General features: G+C 41.0%; 2 protein-coding genes across 2 annotated transcripts in view; one reads left to right on the forward strand and one right to left on the reverse strand.

Annotated features, from left to right (window-relative positions):
- Positions 1-557: 557 nt before the first annotated feature.
- On the forward strand, positions 558-14,439 carry LOC121924326 (histone-lysine N-methyltransferase SETMAR). Its single transcript, XM_042455696.1, has 2 exons — positions 558-631; positions 12,663-14,439. The coding sequence occupies exons 1-2, from the start codon at positions 560-562 to the stop codon at positions 13,458-13,460; spliced, it is 870 nt and encodes a 289-aa protein (XP_042311630.1). The 5' UTR covers positions 558-559; the 3' UTR covers positions 13,461-14,439.
- Positions 14,440-22,132: 7,693 nt separating this feature from the next.
- The window catches only part of SUMF1 (sulfatase modifying factor 1), an 891,645-nt gene continuing 890,938 nt past the window's right edge, over positions 22,133-22,839 (reverse strand). Inside the window, exon 10 of the transcript XR_006101837.1 lies at positions 22,133-22,661. The gene's annotated coding sequence lies outside the window, so the exon portion shown is untranslated. The remainder of the gene's footprint in view (positions 22,662-22,839) is intronic.

The following is a 22,839-nucleotide window of genomic DNA, read 5'->3' on the forward strand; positions in this document are numbered from 1 at the left end:
GTGCCAAAGGCTGTATCTGAGAGAAAGGACCTGTCCAACCACCTGGAAAAGATTGTTCAGAAGTATTCTCTCTTCTCTCTCTTCTCTCTTCTCTCTCTCTCTCTATATATATATATATATATTATATATATATTATATATAATATGTTAGTTCATGGTCCTTAGTCAAAACACGTGTTTTGGAATTCCTCTTGGACAGAAGGTTGAAATGTAGGACAAGTCTTGGGAAAGGGGAAAATGTCTTCCACTAGAAAACGCGCAAGAGGCTGTGTTTGCTCTCTTCTATTCCCCATCAGACATTACAGCTCTACGTTCACTTTAACACTTCATGGATTCTTGGGGTTGTAGTTTTAGCGAGGCTCTAGTGTTCCCTGGCTGGAATTCAAATCCCACAATTCCACTGGATAGACGCACAAGGTCCCAGCGTCCATCTTCACCTGCCACTCAGCTCCGCCTGGCCTTCACAGCACAAGGTGTTGTGGGAGAGCCAATCCTCGCAGAGGAGGGCGGGACCAAAGCCAAATGAGCTACTCCAGTGCGCTGAACTGCAGAGGTGAAGCATGGACCTGAGTGGTGGGCGGAGAGCGTCGCTGTCTCTGTGTGGCCGCCTCCGAGGGGCCCCGCCATTTCAGGTGAGGAGGAGGACAGGAGAGCCCATCCCAAGCAGTACTCCTTGGGACAGATGAAGCCCAGGCTCCTGGAGGGGAAGAGGAAGCTATGATACCTTGCCATTGCTGCGCCTGTGGACTCCTGGGTTCTGTAGTTTGCCCAGAGGTGGAGCGACAGATCCCAGGATCCCGTGGGATGCTGCCTGCCAGGGCACCTAAAAGTGGTTTCAAAAGCTTTCATGGTGGGTGCAGAAATAATCCAGTCTGACACCACTTTAACTGCCATGGCCTTCAGTGCTATGGTCCTGGGGACTATAGTGTTTTGATACATTTACAGAGAGCTTGGTGCCACAACAAACTACAAACCCAGGATTCTGTAGGATGGGGCTTGTGGCAGTTAAAGCAGGTCAGACGGATTATTTCTGCAGTGCGGACGCAGGCTGGTTCCACGTTGCGCTGTGGTGCTGCTTGAGTCGGCACTCTTTCAGCTGTAGAACCCTGGGATTTGTAGTTCACCCTGGAGCCATTAGCAGGAATGGCGGGCAACTTGATGGAGCTACAACTCCCAGGGTTCCATGAGATGCCGCCATGGCAGCTACACTCATCCTCCCTGTTTGTGGATTTGATTATTCACTGGATTTAACCTGTTCTCCCTAGGAATATCTAGGTCTCCTCGGTGCAACTCTGCAGTCAACTTTAATTAGTTGCACTGAAAGGCATAGAGATTCCTAGAAGAGAATACTCTGTAGTCATTTGTAGCTCTCCAGGGTAGTTCTCTGGTCAGTGTGTGTCAGACGTTGACCACAGAGGTGCCCTGGAGAGATTCCCAAAGAGGTGTCTTCTCAGTAAAAACATGGTTTTTGTTATTTGCCAGTTTTTCCATATTTACGGGGGTCTTGTCCTTTAACCCTAGTGAATATGGAGAGACAAGTGTACATTGGTATCAGAATGCTATCATGGCATGTGCATCTGCAACCACCGCATTGCTATCTATCTATCTATTATTTTTGTTTATATCCCACTCTTTTCCAGGACTGGGACTCAGAGCGGCTTCACAGTATTTTAAAAAAATAGTACAAAAATAAAAGTACATTGAAAGAATTTTTAAACTGGTCCAACACTGAACATCCCAGCCTGTCCTTCTAGCTATTCCTTAAGGCCTGTTTGAAAGGTAGGTTTCACCTGCCAGCGGAAGGCCATCAAGGAGGGAGCCGTTCTGATCTTTCTGGGCAGGGAGTTCCAGAGTCTAGGGGCAGCCACTGAGAAGACCCTCTCTCATGTCCCCACCAACAGTGTTTGTGACGGTGTTGGGATGGACTGAAGGGCTTCTCCAGGGGATCTCAGAGTCTGGGCTGGTTCACACCAGGAGAAACAGTCTGCCAAATAGTGTGGACCTGAGCCATGTAGGGCTTTGTAGGTAATAACCAGCACCTTGAATTGTGCCCAAAAACAAATTGGCAGCCAATGAAGCTGTTTCAACAGGCGCATTGTATGGTCTCTGTAATCTGCCCCTGTTAACAGCCTGGCAGCAGCTCTTTGTACCAGCTGAATTTTCCAAACACTTTTCAAAGGCAGTCCCATGTAGAGCCCATTATAGTAGTCTAAACGGGATGTAACCTAGGCATGTACCACTGTGGCCAGATCTGGCTTCTCAAGGAATGGACACAGTTGGCGCACAAGTTTTAAATGTGAGAAAGCACTCCTGGTCACAGCAGAGAGCTGGGCGTCCAGGTTCAAAGCTGAGTCTAAGAGTACCTCCAAACTGCGAACCTGACTCTTCAGGGGGAGTGTAACCCCATTTAATACAGGCTGGATCCCTATTCCCTGATCTGCCTTCTGACTGACTAGGAGCACCTCTGTCTTGTCTGGATTAAGTTTCAGCTTGTTTGTCCTCATCCAGTCCATTACGGAAGACAGACACTGGTTTAGGACCAGGACAGCTTCCTTGGATAGAGGTGGGAAGGAGTGGTAGAGCTGAGTATCATCTGCATATTGATGACACCCCACCCCAAAACCCCGGACAACCTCTCCCAGCAGTTTCATGTATCTGTTAAACAGCATAGAGACCCCCACAGAACTCTGAGGGACCCCACAGGTCAGTGGCCAGGGGGCCGAACATGAGTCCCCCAGAACCACCTTCTGGGTTCACCCCTCCAGGAAGGAGCAGAGCCACTGTACAACAGTACCTCCAAGCCCCATCCCAGAGAGGCGTCCCAGAAGGATACCATGATTGATGGCATCAAAAGCCGCTGAGAGGTCCAGGAGAACCAACAGGGACACACTCCCCCCGTCCAGTTCCCTGTATAGGTCATCCACCAAGGCGATCAAGGCTGTCTCTGTTCCATAGCCAGGTCTGAAGCCAGATTGATATGGATCTAGATAATCAATTTCATCCAGAAATCCCTGGAGTTGGGAAGCCACCACACGTTCCAAAACCTTGCCCAGAAATGGGTAGGTTAGACACTGGCCGATAGTATTCATTATTGTGAGATCCAAGGATGACTTTTTTAAAAGGCCTCACAACAGCCTCCTTTAGGCAGGATGGAATTCTGTTTTGTTGTAAGGAGGCATTGATTACCTCCTTTACCTATTCAACCTGTGTTCCTCTGGCCTGTTTAACAAGCCAAGAAGGACAAGGGTCCAAGATACATGTGGTGGCTTTTACCTCTCCTAGGATCCTGTCCACATTGCTTACCATTGGTTATTCTAGCAGAGGCTGCTGGGAGTTGGAATCCCTCATCTAGAGGGACTCAAAACTCCCACTGTTGCCTTAGGGGTTATTTAGATGGTTATTTTAGCATGACTGCAAAAATGAAAATAATAATAATAATTTCTTCCCTGCCTCTTCCCATGGATCAAGCCGGGGAGAATAATCTCACTCACATATTCCAGTTTTGCTGTTCACAGTATTTTTTAATGCACCTCTGCGAGTTCGGTTTCACACACATGTCAACACTACAAATAACAATGGAGTTGATGATGTGGATGTATTCAAAACATGTTCAAGGCATGGAAAGTTTTCACCCAGGTCTATTTGCGTCAGTTATTAATATAACCAAAAATGCAAATCTTTTATTAAAACTTGGTGAGGGGACCTGAAATTGATTACCCCAGATTAAGTGTGGGGCGGGGGGGAGCTTCATGCTTCCTCATACTTCCAAGGAGTCCCAAATAAAAACTTAATCGGGTGCACTCAAAATGCATGTGAACAACAAAGATTCAACCTATATTCTACTGGGATTATTTTCATTGTCTCAATTACCCCTCAGTCTCATGGTCCAGGCCTTGCTAGTAGTAGCAGTAGTTACTACTACAAGTCCCTGCCCTCTCAAGCCAGATAGAAATGGAGCAGGCAAGAGTACAAAAGTCTACACCTCCCAGGTTGGTCTCCCAGTTTTGTAGCAGGAACAGCTTTGATAGCTAACCTCCATCTTTTGCTAGGCAAAGTACTTCCTTTCAGTTTACAAAACTGAAAAACCACTACATTTGGCCCTTCATATCCATGGATTCAAGCATCCACCACTTAAATATATTGAAAAAATGTATAAATTCCAAAAAGCAAACCTTGATTTTGCCACTTTATAAAAGAGACACCATTTTACTATACCATTGTATTTTATGGGACTTGAGCATCCATGGCTTTTGGTAGCCATGGCAGGACTTGGAACCAAACCTCAGGAGATACCAAGGGCCCACTGTATAGTAGTCAGTTCCTTGCAATAATAGCAGCAACACTATCATATCAGAGAATGGAGTTTGTTGTCAAAAAATAACACTGTAATAACTTCAGGAGGTCCTTTACTCCTGAGGATCCCTCATACTTCCAAGGAGTCCTCTAACTTCTGAGTTATCTGGTGTCTGCCACATTATGTCCTAGTAGTGCCTCAGTGTCACACAGTGACTCAGTGTAGTACTGAAGACTACAAACAGATGTTAATTAAAATTAAATACAGTAGTTCTTTTTTTAAAAAAAAAATCCCAAGATGCACACCTGTATGAATGTCTCCTGTATGGCAAGTTTCAGGTCTCTGCTTTCAGTCTTAGAGCTATGATGGAGACAGCCAAACAGACACTCCTCATTCATCTGAGGAAGTAGGGTCGAGTCTACAAAAGCTCATGCTACCTTTCCCTTTGTTAATCTCAAAGGTGTCACTAGATCCCTTTGCATACTGATCTTCCAGACTAACACAGCTATGTCTTTGAATTCAGACACTTTTATTATTGTACTGTACATTGCACTTTTCTATTTTTGATAATTAAGAATAGCTCTTCGTGCAGCGTATTTGGGGGGGAAAGATGCACATTGTTTTGGGCTGGTTTCCAATGGCTTTAGTAGCTGTATGGCAAGCAAAATTTGCACAAATATAGCATTTTGCTTCACGGCATTTCTACCACTTGATAAAAGGCACAGGAACATTTCAATATCCAAGGAAAAATCACTACAGGAAAATCTAAGGAGATTTACTTCACTTCCCAAGGCTTGTGTTAGATGATGTTGTAGTATCACTTGCATCCGTTAGAGGTCACTCATGTCTTGTAACAATACAAACTTTTGTTACGTGCACAATTGGAATGTTTTTTTCCAGTTACTGAGTTGTTTTAAGTTGTTGTTAACTGCCGTAAAGTCCTCTTCAACCTATGGTGGCCCTGTGAATCTCAGTCACTCTATCATTAATAGCCCTGCTCAGGTCCTGCAGATGTGGGCCGTGGCTTATTTGATTGAGTCAATCCATCTGGAATAAGGTCTTCCTTTTTTCCTACTGCCTTCTACCTTACCAAGATTTATTGTCTTTTCTAGTGAATCATGTCTTCTCAGAAAACATCACATGAAGAAAAGGCTTAGATGTAGAAGGAGGGGGAATGAAGATAAGAAGAAGGAACATCAACAATCTAAAATATGCAGATGGCATCATATTACTAGTGGAAAACATCATGGACTTGGAACAATTTACTGGGAAATGTCAAGGAAGACATTTTCTGCTAGTAGTATGATGTCATATGCATAACTTACATTGCTGATGTTCTTTCCTCCAATTTTCACACTTCCTTCCTCCAAACCTTATCCTGTTTTGCGTATAATATTGTGTATTTCTACATGGCAAGGGTTGGACTTGACGGCTCTTGAGATCTCTTCCAGTTCTGTGGTTCTATAATTATAACTCAGAATGCCCTATTCGTGTCCACTTTAGCTCATTCACAGCAAGTATGGCAGTGTTCACACATTCCATTTCCTATTTAATATATCTAGCTTCCCCTGATTGCTGCTTTCATAGTCCATGTCCCTATCATATGTGCTGAGCAGCTTTGAACTCCCTTCACCTCTGAGCACATCAACAGGTGAACATCCTTTCAACTTGAGTCCAGTTGGATCATTAGACACATTCTTGTCCTCTGTTCTTCCCCAGTGGCTCACTGAGTGCCTTCCAACCTGGGAGTCAAATCTTCTGACACTATCTCTTGTTTCATTTTAGATTGTCTCATCACAGGGTTTTCATGGCAAACAGTCTTCAAAAAGAGGTTTGCTGTCCCTCCTCCTATTTTGTACCAAATACACAATAAGGATACCTATACACATATACTTATTTCTTGGTATCTTATTGGTTTCACACACTTATTTCTTGGTATTGTGTACATTGTCCACAGCTCCTGATTTTCTCTTCCATTTTTTAAATTATTATTTTGCTCTACAGTTTAAGACTAGAACTTGGGAAAGTGTCCCAACTAAAAGTAATTACATATATACCTCAGTTAACAAAATAGATATGTTCCTGGGAACTGCTTCTTTAACAGATAACTTGGTACCAGATAGGTTCTTGTATCACAAAAAGGAAAAGAACAATCCAACATGTTTCAGCAAACGTTTTAGCCCAAACTAATAGTATGCACATGTGGAATGAAACAACCAGGCCTGCTAAGTCTTGCATAACTCAACGAAACATTACAAGCCTTCAGGGATACTGCATCCGGGGATTTTTTTTTCTTTCCTTCACCAGTCTGTGCCTTTCTTATGAGTTCCATTTTGATGGCCAAAGTAATATACAGTATCAGTGTTTTTTAAAATATACTAGGGATAGCTGGTGAAGTAGGCTTAACTGCTCCCCCCCCCTTTTTTTTTTTTCCTCTTGTTTTGCTGTTCATGCATGCTCAGTAAGGGATTATTCAGGCAGTTGCTATTTACTTTGCCTCTGGTAGACAGGCACACATATCTAGAGTAGAACTGATAACACTTCCACCTCTAGCTTTATTGTATTGTTTACTACAGACACACACACTAAAAGTTTCTGTTTCTCCAGCCCTTCTTCACAATGTCCCCAGTGCCAGTGCTGCTTTTAAAAAAGCCATTTAGTCAGTGGCTGAAAAAGGGGTGGGCTGAGTGGGCCTAAAAAGACTTTGAAAAAAGGAGCTTCTTTCCCAAAGAGTTGGTTACTTGACGTATGTGTGTAGTGGTAGTAGTAATAGTAGCAGCGATATGTATTAACATCGCAGGAAACATAGCAATGGATTACATTGCTCATATTTCTTTTTACTTAAAAATATACACCTTAGGGCTGGAATCCTGTTGGTTTATCCCAATGAAAATGCGCCCATTGAATCAAGTGTTGGATAGTGAAACAACATGTATGTAAATCCTATTGATTCAATGAGTCTAGTCAGAAGTAACAATAGAATTTAAATCTGTACTTGATAAGATCTTGAAATTCTTGTTCAAAATGTCTCTAAAACGATTGCCACACTGCAGAAATAAAGCAGTTTGGTACCACTTTAGCTTTGATGGCTCCATGCAATAGAATTTTAGGCTTTATAGTTTTGTGAGGTATTAGCATTCTCTGTCAAAGATCTCTGATGCCGCACAAAACTACAAATCCCAGGATTCCATATCATTGACCCATGAAAATTAAAATGGTGTCAAAATGCTTTATTTCCACAGTGTGGCAGCAGTCTAAGAAGTCCCTCAAGAAATTACCTTAAAGGTAACTAGAAATCATTACTATAATCATTAATATAATGCAGTGGTCCCCAAACTTTCTCCAACTATTCCCCCCTTTTGTCTTGGCCAACGACCCTATCACCCCTCACCAATACATATTTTGATACTGATATTAGGCCTACTGTTCTAATGTAAATTCAGCATAACCAGTCTCTGTCACTTCACACCTGGTCATCCAGGAGCAGCAATCAAGAAGCCTCTTACTCATGCAACCTCTCCAGCAAAGGCCAGTGTGGGCAAGAAATCACTGCTCTGCCAGCTGCTCAGTTGTTGCTCCCAAGGCAATCAGATGCAGAGAGAAGCTTCTCCCTAGTGAGGGAGGACTCAATCCTTCTCGGTTGGGGCAGAGCGTGTAGCCGGTGTGTGTGTAGGGGGCTTGCAGAGGCCACATGCCCTGGACTGGGGACTGGCCTGGAGGGGGAAAGAGAGATATTTTAACTATAGGAGCTGCTCCAAAGTGAAGGGCTCCTTCCAAGAATTGGCCCCAAATACTCCTTCCCCAGAGACATGTCTTCCCCACACAGCTTCAAGTGTCCATTCTCCCACAAAGAAATGGTTTCGTCTGCTACCTCTTCTCTCAGCCTGTCTGATGAAAGAAAGCGGGAGCTGCAGTGTAACTCCAACCTGTCAGCCAAGTCCCAGCAAAGCTCACAAAGCTTAAGCAGGATTCCAAATCTGAAAGCTCCTTCTCTCCCCCGCCACCCCCACTGCCATGGGCTCTTAACTGCTTGCTTTAGTCTGTCCCCAAATGGTGCTGTTCTCAGCAACAGAAGCAATGTCCTGCACCCAAGCCTCGCAAGAGTTTTCCTACCACCACTGCCACCACCAGTGAACAATGTAGCTAGGGCAGGGAGCTTGTGCAGGGAAGCAAAAAGCAGGAGATACCACCACACTAAATAATCAACAAGGCTATGTTATGTTTTTAAAGGACCTTGAAGAGATGTTTTATGCAATCCTTATCCCCACCATGGTCTTTAAGGGGTGTTGGTTCCCCTTGTCTTTACTGCACACCAACTGAATCATAGAATTGGAAGTAACCACCAGGATCATCCATTTCAACCCCCTGAAATGCAGGAACTCACAGTGAAAGCACTCCTGACAGATGGCTATCTAGCCTGTCTTCAAAAACCTGCAAAGAAGGAGACTCCTCCACACTCTGAAGGAGTGTGTTCCACTGTCGAACAGCTCTCATTGTTAGGAAGTTCCTCCTAATGTTGCGATGAAATCTCTTTTCCTGTAGTTTGAACCCATTGCTCTGGGTCCTATTCTCTGGAGCAGTAGAAAACAAGCTTTCTGCATCCCCAATATGATACCCCTTCAAATTTAAACAGGGCTATCAAAATACTTTGACTGAATGCCCCCTTGCCCCTATTACTTCACTGCCACCCTGCTGCCTCCTTCCCCCCTCACTGCCCCCTTAAATCTTTCCACCAACCGCTGGGGAGGGCATACCACCCGCTTTGGGAATCACTGATATAACTATAACTTCATTATTCTTTCTTTACACATTACAGGTAACTATGTGTCCTGTAAATCATTACTTGCCAGGATTACAGATTTTATTCTGTTTTGCAGCAACTTCTTTTTAGAAGAGTTCAGTGTGATAAAATGTAGAAGGTGTAGGAATAGAAAAACAGAAGAAAAATAACCTGGTCGTGATGATCCTTTTCACTGGGGAAAAATCACCTCAAAGGACCCAGACTGCTTTAAAAGTAGAACTGATAAATCCTTCTAAATATAACCGTGTACTCAGATAGTGTTTTACACCAAGGCAGACTCAAAGAAAGATTAAGCTAGCTGAGGCTAGGTTGACCCAGCTGACATACAGCTGGGGGGCGAGGATCATAGAGTTGGAAGAGACCACAAAGGCCATCCAGTCTAACCCCCCTGCCATGTAGGAAGATACAATCAAAGCACCCCTGACAGATAGACATCCAGCCTCTGTTATACAACCTCCATAGAAGAAGACTCCACCACTCTCCAACAGAGAGTATTTCATTGTCAAACACTGTCAGGGAGTTCTTCCTAATGTTGAGATGGAATCTCTTTTCCTAGAGTTTGAATCCATTGCTCTTTGTCATATTCTCTGGAGACAGCTCATAGATAGACTCATTGGGGTAGATTCCTGAGGTCCTATCTAGTCAAAGCAGGATGTTCTTGGAGAATGGGAGTGGGAAAGTGCAAGCCAGGTGTAGTTCCAAAAAGGCCTTTTTGGCAGCCCATTTTTTGGCATCTGGTGATACCACTGTGCCAAGCTTGAAGGGAACAACTTTTAAGTGACGTGAACATTCAGTCTCATTAGCCCAGTACTCTGCCGATGGCATGTAAACAGCTTGGAATAGTTCTTGAACTTTTTAGGAAAAAAAATAGATGAACAAAATTGGTGCTATAGTTACTTATCACCAATATTAAAGTGGGCTTCCAGTATTTGCTGGGGTTAGAGATGCAGGACCCTCATGAAAGTGGGAAAACCGCAAATAAAAAAAACACTATTATTTTACCAGAGAGAATACCTCTCTAGAAATCTCCAGGGCTTCCAGCACAACTCTAGGGTCAACATCCACCAAATGTTGACTGAAGCATTGTGCTGGAGGACCTACAAATGCCTAGAGAAGTGTTCTCTCTAGAAATCTCTAGGTCCCACAGTGTAACTTCTGGTGGACATTGCCCATAGATGTTCTAAAGATTCCTAGAGATGACATACTAATCCAATCTATGAATAATCAAATCTGCAAAAGTAAAAGCCGCAAATGTGCAGGGCTCACCATACATTGTTTATATGAAAAGACAAGATGTTACCCTTCATAGAGTACATTTCATTAAATGCAGGAGAACGTACGTCTGTGTAATTACGCTAGGACAGGAGTATATTATACATATGTTTTCTCCTTCTGTGACATCAGAATCTTGGAAAGGATGATTTATTACACCACAGGGTTTAGCTCTCAACTTTCTTCCTTTTAAGTCTTTCACAAATGTTTTTGTGGAAGTGTTAACACAACACACGCCGCAGTCTAGAAGCTTGAGGTTATTTGGTTTCTTGAAGGCTGACTGCAGCTGTGATAAGATAACTGTAGCCTTGTGGAGTTAGGATTAATTAAGGAAGCGCTGTTAAAACAATATGAACACTCCCACTGTTGCTGTGCATGCTTGCAGATTGAAACATCTCTGATCTCATCTCCCACCGTCTCTTTCATTGTCCTGTTATGTAGACAAAGAGTAACTTACTTTCATGTTTTTCTTCTGTTCTCACAAGATGCATTTGTCATCCAAAATATGCTGAATCATGGCTGGTCACCTGAGATAAAATTAGAAGCCATGAGATTTGTGTTGGCTGGAAAGAGAATATTATCCTTACTTTGGATAATGAGCTGCTTTGGAGGAATTAAATTATTAAGTGTATCCTCAGCAGCCCTTGTGGACTAGTAGCACCTGCACTGTAGAAAATGGATCTCTGGAGTAATAATCTTAAAGGTAAAGCAAAAGCAATCCCACAAAGTTATTCAACTTCTTATAACTCTCCTATTCTGTCGCTGTCCAGATACAAAAGCAGGAAAATTATATTGATTAAAAATAAATAAACAAACAAACAAAGCTTATTTTGTGGCTTTCATCTATTTCAAAGTACATTTAAGAGTTTTCTTTTTGTTTGTTGTTAACATTATGTTTATCAGGTTTTCACATAACACACTCTTTCTCCCCCACATTGCTTACCTATCTCTTAAATTCTCCCATCCCATCTTCATATATTCTGAGTTTAGAAAATGAAATTTCTAGTTAGGCATTAAATTTTTAATCAGGAATTGAAACAATGAATTCATTGTATGTTTGTATATGTGTAGCTATTTTAATAGAGGGTGAATTTAGTCATAAGCCTGCCTCTCTATAGGGTTACATTAGTTTTACTTCATAAACACAATAGGAAAAAAGTACAGTGGCTCCTTGGTATCTCCTAGGGTTTGGGTCCAGGACCCCTGGGAAATACCAAAATCTTTGGACGCTCAAGTTTAATTATATACCATGATATAACAAAATGCTGTGCCTTATATAAAACGGCAAAAGCAAGGTTTGCTTTTTGGAATTTTGCTTTTAAAAAAAATGTTTTCAAGCTGTGGATAGTTGAATCTGTGGATAAAGTGGATCGACTTACTGAACATAAGTAATCCATTCAAAATAGGATAGGCGTTAAAATGTACAAATAGTATAGTTACTTACCAAACCCAAAAATATTGTTTATTTACTTATTTATTTAATGGCCACCTTTCTCCCAGTATAGGACTCAAGAATGCTTTACGACATAGGTTAAATACACAATACAGATAAAATAAAATGATTCACAACAGGTAATCAGTTACTGAAGGGAGGTGAAATGAAGAAACCAAAACTTTGATATATAGTGTATATGTTCAGAGCCAGCAAGTGTAATGTTTTGAATGTTGGACTAGGGCTCTGAGACGCCAGAGTCTGAATCCATGGGTGACCTGGGCACATGATATTCTCTCAGCCTCAGCGGAAGGCAATGGCCAACTTTTCTTAGAGTCACCATAAGTTGGAAATTACTTGAAGGCACACAGTAAAAATTATATGTTCAAATGGGTGGGGAACCTGCACTTTTTGAGATGTTCATAAGTGACTACTGTATTCCCACTACCATCTCTACATTGGCCAAACTGGCAGGGGCTGATGGGAACTGGATTCAAAAAGCATCTTGGGAGCCACAAGTTTCCGAGTGCTACCTTAGACTTAAAAGCACCTGTACTGAACATCTTGTCCAAACCAGCACCTATGTTAGAAAAACAAAGTGGCTGATGGGCAACTAGTTTTTTAACCAATTTCACCTATTGTAAAACTCCTAGTTTACCTTTTAGCTATTTTAGTGTGAAATTATACATTATGCTAAATTGCACATCTGAAATACTAGATTCTGTAGTACTGTACATTTCATATTTATAGATATTTCAGCTAGTATAAATGAATCCTGCATTAGTTGCTATGGTATCTATATTTATTTTTCATATGGACGGCATTATTGGCCACCACCGTAATGTTGTTCATTCTTGTTTCCAGTATAGTCCTGATCATGTGGCTGGAAAAGGAGGCAGACCAGATCCCTCAGAGATTTCCTTCCCTGGCTGCAGCTGTCATTCTGCATCCTGTGTGGCTTCCATTTGTTCATGCCTTCGCTATGGGGAAAACTATAACAGTTTGTGCATGAGCAGTGAAAGAAATGAACTGGATTTCTTCAAGCCTATTTTTGAATGCAACACTATGTGCCATTGTGGAGAGTTATGCCAAAATAGAGTAATTCAGAGAGGCTTACAATTTAGACTTGAAGTTTTTAAGACAGCTAAAAAGGGATGGGGTCTTCATACTTTGGAGTTCATACCCAAAGGAAGATTTGTATGTGAATACGCTGGGGAAATACTAGGCTTTAAAGAAGCATGTCGAAGAATGCAGTTGCAGACACCAAGTGATCCAAATTATATTATAGCACTAAAGGAACACTTGTGTGATGGGCAGATCATGGAGACATTTGTGGATCCCACCTACATTGGTAATGTTGGAAGATTCCTGAACCACTCTTGTGAACCAAATCTCTTTATGATCCCTGTCCGAGTAGACTCAATGGTCCCTAAGCTGGCACTTTTTGCTGACCGTGATATTTGTGCAAATGAAGAACTTACATATGATTATTCTGGAAGATACCATAATTTTTTGCCTGTTAAAGTTCAGGCCAACCTCCAACAAGGGGAAGAATCTAAAAAGCCCTGTTACTGTGGGACCAAAATGTGTACAGGTTTCTTGCCTTTTGATAGTTCTTTATTCCGCAACGATGTAAGAAGCCATAATGAGGAAACATTGTAAAAATACAACAATACACGATCAGTTTAGACTTTTTCAACATGGATCTGTCCCAGTCTAATAGCTGGAAAAGAAGATGGAGGGAGAGAAAAGGATGGCAATAACAGAAAAGGGGTGGGCTTCCCTACTTTTGACTCTGGAGACACGTGCTACTGCCTTCAGCCCAATCTGCAGCGAACTTGGACCCTGTAACAGATAAACCATGAGGAATTTGTGCTGCTGACAGAGAAAATATAGCTCAGCTCTATTCTAAATATTGCCTCAGCAGGTGTATGCAGAGCATAGAGAGCACATGGTGCAAATAGGTTCTTTCTTATATTTCTAAATTGCTATGCCTGCTGAAGTGGTTGGATGTGCCCTTTTATTAACAACTTGTGTGTCTTTTGTACCAGGCCACCAATTGTAATAATCTAACTGCTCGGAACTAACACAGGATTAAAATTGGCTCATGTAATTCTTTGTACTCCAATGGAATTTCAAAAGACATCCACAACTTGAAACACTTTTATCTTGAAGCCAGAACCATTTTTATCCTGAGAACATACTTCCATAAAATCATAGCGTTGTAGAGTTGGAAGAGACCACAAGGGCCATCCAGTCCAACCCCCTGCCATGCATGAAATCACAAGCAAAGCATCCCGGACAGATAAGCAGTATGTCCATATAACTAAGCAAGGCATTGCTTTTATGAAAAAAAAATGAATGCAACATTAATCAATGGAGGTGGAATAGACACATAGCCAGGTAGTCCCAAGAATCTAAGATTGTTTTGGTTTTGGGCTATCTAGATTATTGTCTTATTGCCTTCTTCCTCCCTCCAAAATTGTCACTGCTGCGGTCATTTTTGAGGAAAAAACAACCACACATGTAAAACTAGTTCCAGGAGCTTTTGTAATTGTATTAATAGTTTTTCTCCTGTCTGTCCCTGAATGAATTTTCTGAAACAATCACGTGTAAATGAAATAAATTTTTGTTTATCTAATTATCAGTTCCCAGCATATTTGTTATGTCATAGCATAAAACCACTTCAAAAATACCAAAATTCGGAAAATAAAAGCCTAGGATGGGTAGCAAACGAGGGATGTAATCCTAACATCCTATCAGCATAATGTAAATATCTGCATGTGGAAATATGCTACATATGTAGTGAACACTACACAATCCCCATGCAGAATAGGAACATTGAGCAACGCATGTCTATGCCTGAGTACTATTTGTGCGTTATGCATGGCATAGCCACAGTGTATAACATTGCTTTATGTGCTGTGTTTGCACATTACACAATGCACAACATTGCTGTATGTGCAACTCCTCTTCCACCACTGCCAGCAGAATACATTTGTAGCACTGTGGCAAGTAGATTGCCCTGCATGTGTAGTGCAACTTATGCATGGTTATGTTGCTAGTCTGATTCATTAAATAACCTGTGTATCTTATCTACATGTAAATATCAACTGCTTTCTTCAATGTCTTTTTTTTTTAAGGAAACAGTTTGCCTTTGCTTCTCTTGTCTCTGTCATTGAGAATGTATTTACCAGTCAGTCATGTATCTAATCATTGGTCTAAGGGGACTGGAGTCGAGAGTTGTTTTTTGCCTTGTCTTGGCCTTTTCCTGTCTACACTGGCTATGGAGTGTGGGATCCACTTAGGATCTCCCTCATCCTGCTTATCTCTCCTATATTCTCTTTATTGTGCTATTTCCTTGGATTGTATCTGATTTGATTACCTCTTTTACAGAAAGGAATACTTGGAAGTCAGTGCTCTGACCCTGCACATCAGCAAAAATAATACTCTCATATTGGTGCTAGGTACCTTGGAGTATATTATTAGTTTTCAAATTCTTTCTCCCAGTCATCTTCATTACCCTGTAAGCAGTGAAAGGAAGTAGTTTTAAGTAGCAGTACTGCTGCTAAGTGTGAGAATCTGACACAGAAAAGTTATTTTTAGGAAGTGAAATATTCATTCCCTTCTCTCCTTTTATCCATGCATATAAAATCTCATTTCTGTCACAGTTCAGTCCTGCTATCAATAAAAACCAGGAAGCCTGTTTTCCTCTGTTGTGAAGTTTCCAGCCTTACTTGGAAGCATCAAGAAGCTGAGTCTATTCCCCATCCAAGATGTTCAAATAACCATCTGTTAGTACATGTAACTATGCCTAAGACTCAGTGATAATTTATTGTGAATATTTGATTTTTTTTAAAAAAAAATACAAAATGAGAAAATGGAAGTATAATATAAATATTGACTTCTTGAACCAATAAAGACAATGGCTGGAATCTGATTGAGGAGTTACGAATGTGTAGCCACTATAGTTACATGGCTACCATATTCATTTATCAGGAAGCAGACACTGCAATCAATGGTGGTCTGTTTCCCTGTTGCTCAGGAAGCAACTGAATAACATTGCTACCCACTTCTGTGAACCATCTCCATTGCGACAGGCAGATGTGGGGTCCCTGTGGCAATTCCCCTTTGCACTGGAGATCACTCACACAAGGGAGGGTGTGTGAACATCAGCTTTTCCCCAAGTAACGGGACAATCAATTGCAATGGCTGCTTCCCAGTAAGTGGGGACTGGGGGACTTTCACAGTCCATACGTGTGCCCGAAATTAGAAAATATGTAGGGATTGTGAATACCAAGCAAATAATATGTAACTAGCTATGCACTTGTAACTCTACAACACAATTCAAGCCATTATCATTAAAGACAGGGAAGTACCAGTCTGCTGAGATCAGAAATATGAAACGCCATGCACCACCCTCACAAATTTCTGACTGCTTCCTTCAGTCTGGGTGGAGCGGGGACCTCCAGAGCTATATGAGGCCATATGCACTTTTTTCCTGATGTGGTAGCTATTGTATTGCACTGTAATCTGTGTAATACACTGTCATGTCTGATTCTGGAAAGACAAGAGCTATATTTATGCAAGGATTGAGAAAAAGGAAGCAGCAAATAGGCAAATTTCAGTTAATGCCTATAAGGAAGTTAGTCTTGAGTCCACTCTTATCAAATAGAATCATTGAAGTTTGTACCTCTAGATAACAAAATGGAAAATATGTAGGGATTGTTCACAGCATTCAAGGAGACAGTTAATGTGGGGCAGGGAGACCCAACCACAGAATAGAGATACAGACTGCAAATTCAGAAATCATCCCTTCTAATGGATCATTTGGATTATGACTGCTAACAGATCTGAAACCAAAAAAGATAAGTCTGAAAAACAAGAAGGGTCAATGAATCCCATTGTGGGAGAAAATTGGGAAATAAATCTTTGAAATAAATAATATAAAAATGGGATTGGTATGCTTGGGGAAACCCACAAGATTTGAATAAATACTTGTGGGAAGATTAACTTTAAAGGAGGGGAAAACCCAATATTAACACTCTTAGAAATAAATATGCCATTTAGTCATAGAATATGGGCTGGAATATTGCTCTGGATATTACAAGCCATATTCTGGGGAAAGGAAGAGCGGGATACCCTGCTTGGAGGGAGTGCCTGAATGAAACCTGAGTAGGAGGCTTTTGTTGGTGGTCCCACTTATTCTCCTAACATAGTGTTCTACTTCACCTATGTGAGAATATGCGGGGAGTAGGTAACTGACACGGAGTTTCAGATATTGACTTTGTCTACGCGGTCAAATTTGGGGCTGGAGATCTGTTATGGGGAGGATAGGAATGATTAAATCTTCACATAAGAAATAAAACATTTAGATCCTTAAATGCTTTATACTGTGGGGCTGAGAATCTTTTTCAAAAAATACTACAAAGCTGAAGTGGTCCATCAGTACAGATGTGCCAAGGTGCATCTGGTCTCCATCCTTGCACAGCTTGCAGTACAGGGGCAAGGATGGAAGAGCCAACTTAGTCTAGGAGAGAACACTGACCCCTCTAAGCATGTTATATTTCCTAGGATCCATCCCATGGAAACAATAGACAAAAATGTAAGTCTGCAATAATGTGTTTTGGTTTCAGTGATATTTTCACTTATGCTGGAGATGGCCGTCCTAGTCCAGATTCCCATTGTAACAACCCACATCAAGATTAAAACCAAGGTAATTAACAAATTACATTCCTGGAAAATTAGTTTAATACACAGCTAATCTGGAAGTTCACCTGATTTGTGCGTAGTAGCCAATCATTTCTATGCTCTAGGCAAGTCTTCCTTCTTCATCTCTCTCTCACACTCCTTTGCACACACAGCCACACACCATACTGGCTCCAATGGATATTGAATAACCATAATTCCTGCTTGGAAGCTTCATATATTGGTTTATTTACCAGTTCTGAACCAAAACACCTCAAAGTGTTATATTATATAATAAATATGTTACAATAAAGTTGTCAACAGCCTCAGTTTGGAGCAGGCTGTCACATTCTAGGCTTGATGAAAGAACAGACACCCTCAGGTTCTGGCTGTCTTGGAAAGTCAATCTCTCACTTCCCCCAAAGCATCAGTTTTGTCCTACATCACCAATTCTTAACTAACTTTGAGACAGAATAACTTTCTCCCTCAAGAATAATCACTGAAAGGTCTTTCTGAAATGGCCTCAACAAATATCTGTCTCTTCCTTGAAGCAGCTACAGCCCAAATCAGATCCATGAGGGCACAGCCATCTTGCTTTCTATACAGTTCCAGAAAAAAAACACCCTGTGGTACCAAAGTGCTATTTCTGGGAATAACTATTTTGAAAGCGTGTAGCAAGAACCATTTATTATTATTATTATTATTAACCTTTCTTTATAAAGCGCTGTAAATGTGCACAGCACTGTACATACAATCTTTTTAATTAGACGGTTCCCTGCCCTCAGGCTTACAATCTAAAAAGACATGACATAAAAGGAGAAGGGAAAGGTGGTGGGGCTGGTAGGCTAATACATAAAAAATACATAGCAATACAGGAAATGGTTTGATAAACAGGCACCAAAAGAACATCAAATAGAAAGCGACAATTATGCAATGCCTGGGAACGCTTCTCTGAACAGGATGGTCTTCAACTCTGTTTTGAAGCTGGTTAAAGAAGTGATGGCTCTTGCTTGTGGGGGAAGAAGGTTCCAGGAGTGAGGGGCAGCAAGTGACAAGGGGCGAATCTGGGATGGGGCAGAGGAAATCCTGGGCTGAGACAGGAACCCTTGACTACCAGAACGGAGGGCCCTGGTGGGAAGGTGAGGAGAAAGAAGGTCTGATAAGTAAGGAGGGGCCAGTCCATGGAGGGCTTTAAATGTCGACAGCAGGAGCTTATACTGAATGCGGAAAGGGAGGGGGAGGAGTTTTTTATACACGGATTCAAGCATCCACGGTTTAAAAATGTTTTTAAAAAGTATAAATTTCAAATATCAAACCTTGATTTTCCATTTTTTATAAGGGACACCATTTTGCTATGTCATTATATTTAATGGGACTTGAGCTTCCACAAATTTTGTTATACATGGGGGATCTGGGAACCAAACCCCAGTGTATAACAAGGGTCCACTGTATTTTAATTTAATTGAAAGTAGATGAAATAAAGTGGAAGATTGGTTCACAGCCCTATGAGAACCCTATATTTGTTGTTGTGTGCCTTCGAGTCATTTCCAAATTATGACAACCCTAAGGCGACCCTATCACAGGATTTTCTTGTCATGATTTCTTCAGAGGGAGTTTGCTATTGCATCCCTCTTGGAGTGAGACAACCCAAGGTCATCCAGTGGGTTTCTATGGCTGAGTGGAAACTCGAACCCTGTTCTCCAGAGTTGTCCAATGCGCAAACCATTACACCATGCCGGCTGTACATTACTGCAAGCTTAACCTGGCAGATAGATCAAAATCTTGTAGTAGGGAAACAGCTAAACAGTTGCATTTGTAACATGGTGAATGCATTATGTATTCTGACAGTATCTATTCATCCAGGACTAAGTACGAACTTGCCCATGCCTGAATGCCCTCTTTCCCACTGAAGCAAAATTCTGCTCTAGACACAACACATATCACATCATTAAGTAAACTGGCGAAAGGAAGGGGAAGTTGGGCAGGGAAAAATATTTTTCTCTATGATTTGATAGAGGTTTAAGCTAGAAAAAATATAAGATCAAAGTAACAGAGGTTTTCTTTAAAATCTCATCTGGATGTCATCCTGTGAAGAATTTGCAACAACCATGTATTCCAAGTGCAAAAAGGAAAGCCCTGTAGATATGAATTCAAAGCTTACGATGAGGAAACAATTAACAAAAAGAATGAGGGTGTAATTTCAATTTTGTTCACTTAAGATGATGGACGCTGATCTTGTTCCCAGTCTGCCCATGAGAGTCTATTTTACCCATCACTCTAGTTGGCAAAGCAAGTTTGGGAAAGCCACTGGTTACAGCTGATAGATGAAGGCATGAGCTAATCTTATCTAAACAATGTACTTCCATCGCCTACTCAGGCGCCATTTAAGCATCCTGAAATGCAGTGCCTTGTGAGGTGCTTCCCTTTCGTCTTCTACATTCACATGGACCTATTGTTCTTCTTTATCAAACTGGAGCCCATTACTTCAGGCAATAGACACTTCTAGGGCGGGATCATTTCCCATTTGAAACAGGCATGTTCACTTGCAATGCAACACTTTGTAATGGAAAGAAACTTTTTCTAATTCTCAACAGCCTTGATTAATGGGGAATAATGTGCGAGACTGTTAAAACTGTCCATCAGTATTTTACATTGAAATTGTCACACAGAATTACTATATTATTTATTGTGCATATTAGTATGCCTGCCTGCCTGTATTTCACCACAAAATCATAACACACCAATCTTAAAATCAAGGACTTTGTATATGTTAATTTAAAAAAATGAAATCTCCATAGGCCATGCTCACCAACAAGGCAGGAACAGTTCCAGTTAATCCTGTCTTCCTGAAGTAAGCTGTCTTCAGCTTACTTCAAATGCTGAAAACTGTGGTCAAAGTGCAGAACTATTTTACACTCAGTTAACTCAGCAGCAAAGAGGAGAGGAGAGGACTGAATCTTGCCCTTCCCAGTAGTCTCAGGTAAAAGCAAACTGCTATAGCCTCTCCTAGTTTGTGTGTTCTCCGCCACTCATAACTTTTGCCACATTGACCACACTTGATGTAGCTTGGCCATACGCACCCCAATTTTTATCTGTAAAATGTCAGTCCCACTTGGAAAACTACAGTGTCAGGGTGTTTTCTAAATGACAGTAGCTAACAGTGAATAATCTTGTGCCACCTTGAAAGCCAATGCACATGGACAAGTGTAAATGTATTTAAATCTATCTGAGATTATGCTGCAGTAAATCTATTATCATGCAATCTTGTACACATTTATGCAGAAAAAGGTCCCACAGGTTTACTGCTAACTAAATGGGTCCAGGATGTCAGTCTTTACACTAGGATGCTTTGTTGTTTTGACAGGAGATTGGCACAGATGCTCTTTAAGAGGCAGAGTATTAAAATTGAAGAGTTTAATTATTTAAATAGGAGATATCACAAAGAGCAACTATGCAAAAGGACTTGTAAAACAGTGGATCCTGGGGTTTGGTTCAAGGACATGCTGTGGATACAAAACTATGTGGATGATGCTCAAATCCCATTATATAAAATGGCTTAGTAAAATAGTGTCTCTTACATAAAATTGCAAAATCCAAGGTTTTTTTTTTTTTTTTTTTTGGAACTTTTTTGTGTGAATATTTTCAAGCTTTGGATTCTTGAACCCATGGATGCAAAATGTGTCAATACAGAAGACCAACTGTTTTACCAGCAAAATTAATGGGAGCCTGCTGTAAACAGGGGCTAGTCCTCAGAATCAATGACATACCTTTTGAGATTTCACAGATGAAAACCAAGACATATGTGGTCCAACAATATCAGCTAAGGCAGAAGTTATTGATATTAATGAGGAGGAGGGTAGGGTTCCTCCCCTTGTCTCCTCTTCCCCCTGATGAGTTAATTGAGTCAAACTAATTTTAAACTCAGTTTGCAGCAACTGAAGTAGGCTGAAGACAAACTGAGAAAGTGGGAGGCAGAGAAAGAAACTGGGACATTTCAAAAGCTGCAAAGAAAGTGGAAAGGTAGAGGATTAATCAGGACTTTCTCTGCAAAATCAGGACAGCTGGAGTGTATTACCAAAGTGATGACACTGATGATTGATATTTAGAGGTTAGACAGATGTTTGATTTGGGTGATATTTTAAAGGTGACCCCTGCAGCATATTCATGAAATATTTCATTCAAAAATTCCTTCGGTAAATGTTGGATTTACGCAGCTAGGAGTCAAAAATAAATTGCAGACCCCCCTCCCCCCAGCAATCTTCATTCCAGGCTTCATTCATTCTTGACAAAAATGTGCAGCTTTCATTGTATCTGGACAGAATACAGTGTTCAGCTCTAAATCAGGTTTTGAGGGAAGTCAATGATTAGTTCACAGAATACGATTACAGAGAGAACAGTCCTATGCACGTATTGAGTCACAGTTGTGTTAATGGACTAACTGTCATGCCCAGTGCAAGCTTAGCTTGTGTGCAAAAGTCAAAGGCAGAGAAATACAGAACCAGAAAAGACCAAAACAGTATGGAAATTCCTGGAAACGACAGAAGCAGACACAGCATTACTGGAAACACAGCTAAAAGTATCAAAGACAATTGTCTACGGGTTAAATGTCAAGCTCGTGAATATATAAAATACATCACTTTGACCACTGGTGATGCAATATGAGGCACCTTTTGGATGACTGCATTATTATTTTAGAGTGAACACTCTAAAGTTGTTAGTTTAACCAATGCTGAAATAATCTTTGGAGGAATTTCACTTTCATGCTAAGGCAGCATTTGATATCATGATAGACTACAGTTTATTGACAGTGAAAAATGCTTCTTGGTGAATTCTGGTCTTGTTTCCTCCCTTCCAATACAGCTGCAGGAAGGAGACTGTATATTTTTACTTTTAATTTTGATTGACTGTCACGGGTTATATCACTGGAACCTTAAACAGTGGTTAATCTTGACTGTTTATTGAAACAAGAAAGAAAGGTTCACAACAATAGTTTGAAGTGGGTGTCATAGTCATGCCATGTTAAAGTTAGGTCTGCTTAGCCATGCTGTAACAATGCTGGGAGCTTGAGTGCAAGAGGAAGGAAAGAAGGAGCTGCAGAGAACTGTTGTCTGAATCAAGGTCATAGAGCTCCTAGTTCTTCATGGGAATGGAATTGAATTGGGCAGGAAGATGAATCTGGAGAGGATATAAAAATGAAATAGCTTGTTAACACAGATCTGTGATTATCTTTTTCAGTAAACTCTTTCTGGTTTCATCCATGAAGCGTGCTCATTGAGCCAAATAGAGGCAGGACATTACAGTGGGCTTGCCTCAAAGGTACCATAATTAAGATTGGACAGTTTAGGGTAGAGAA

This window comes from Sceloporus undulatus, chromosome 2, assembly GCF_019175285.1.
Source record: "Sceloporus undulatus isolate JIND9_A2432 ecotype Alabama chromosome 2, SceUnd_v1.1, whole genome shotgun sequence".
NCBI classification, from domain to species: Eukaryota; Metazoa; Chordata; class Lepidosauria; order Squamata; family Phrynosomatidae; genus Sceloporus; species Sceloporus undulatus.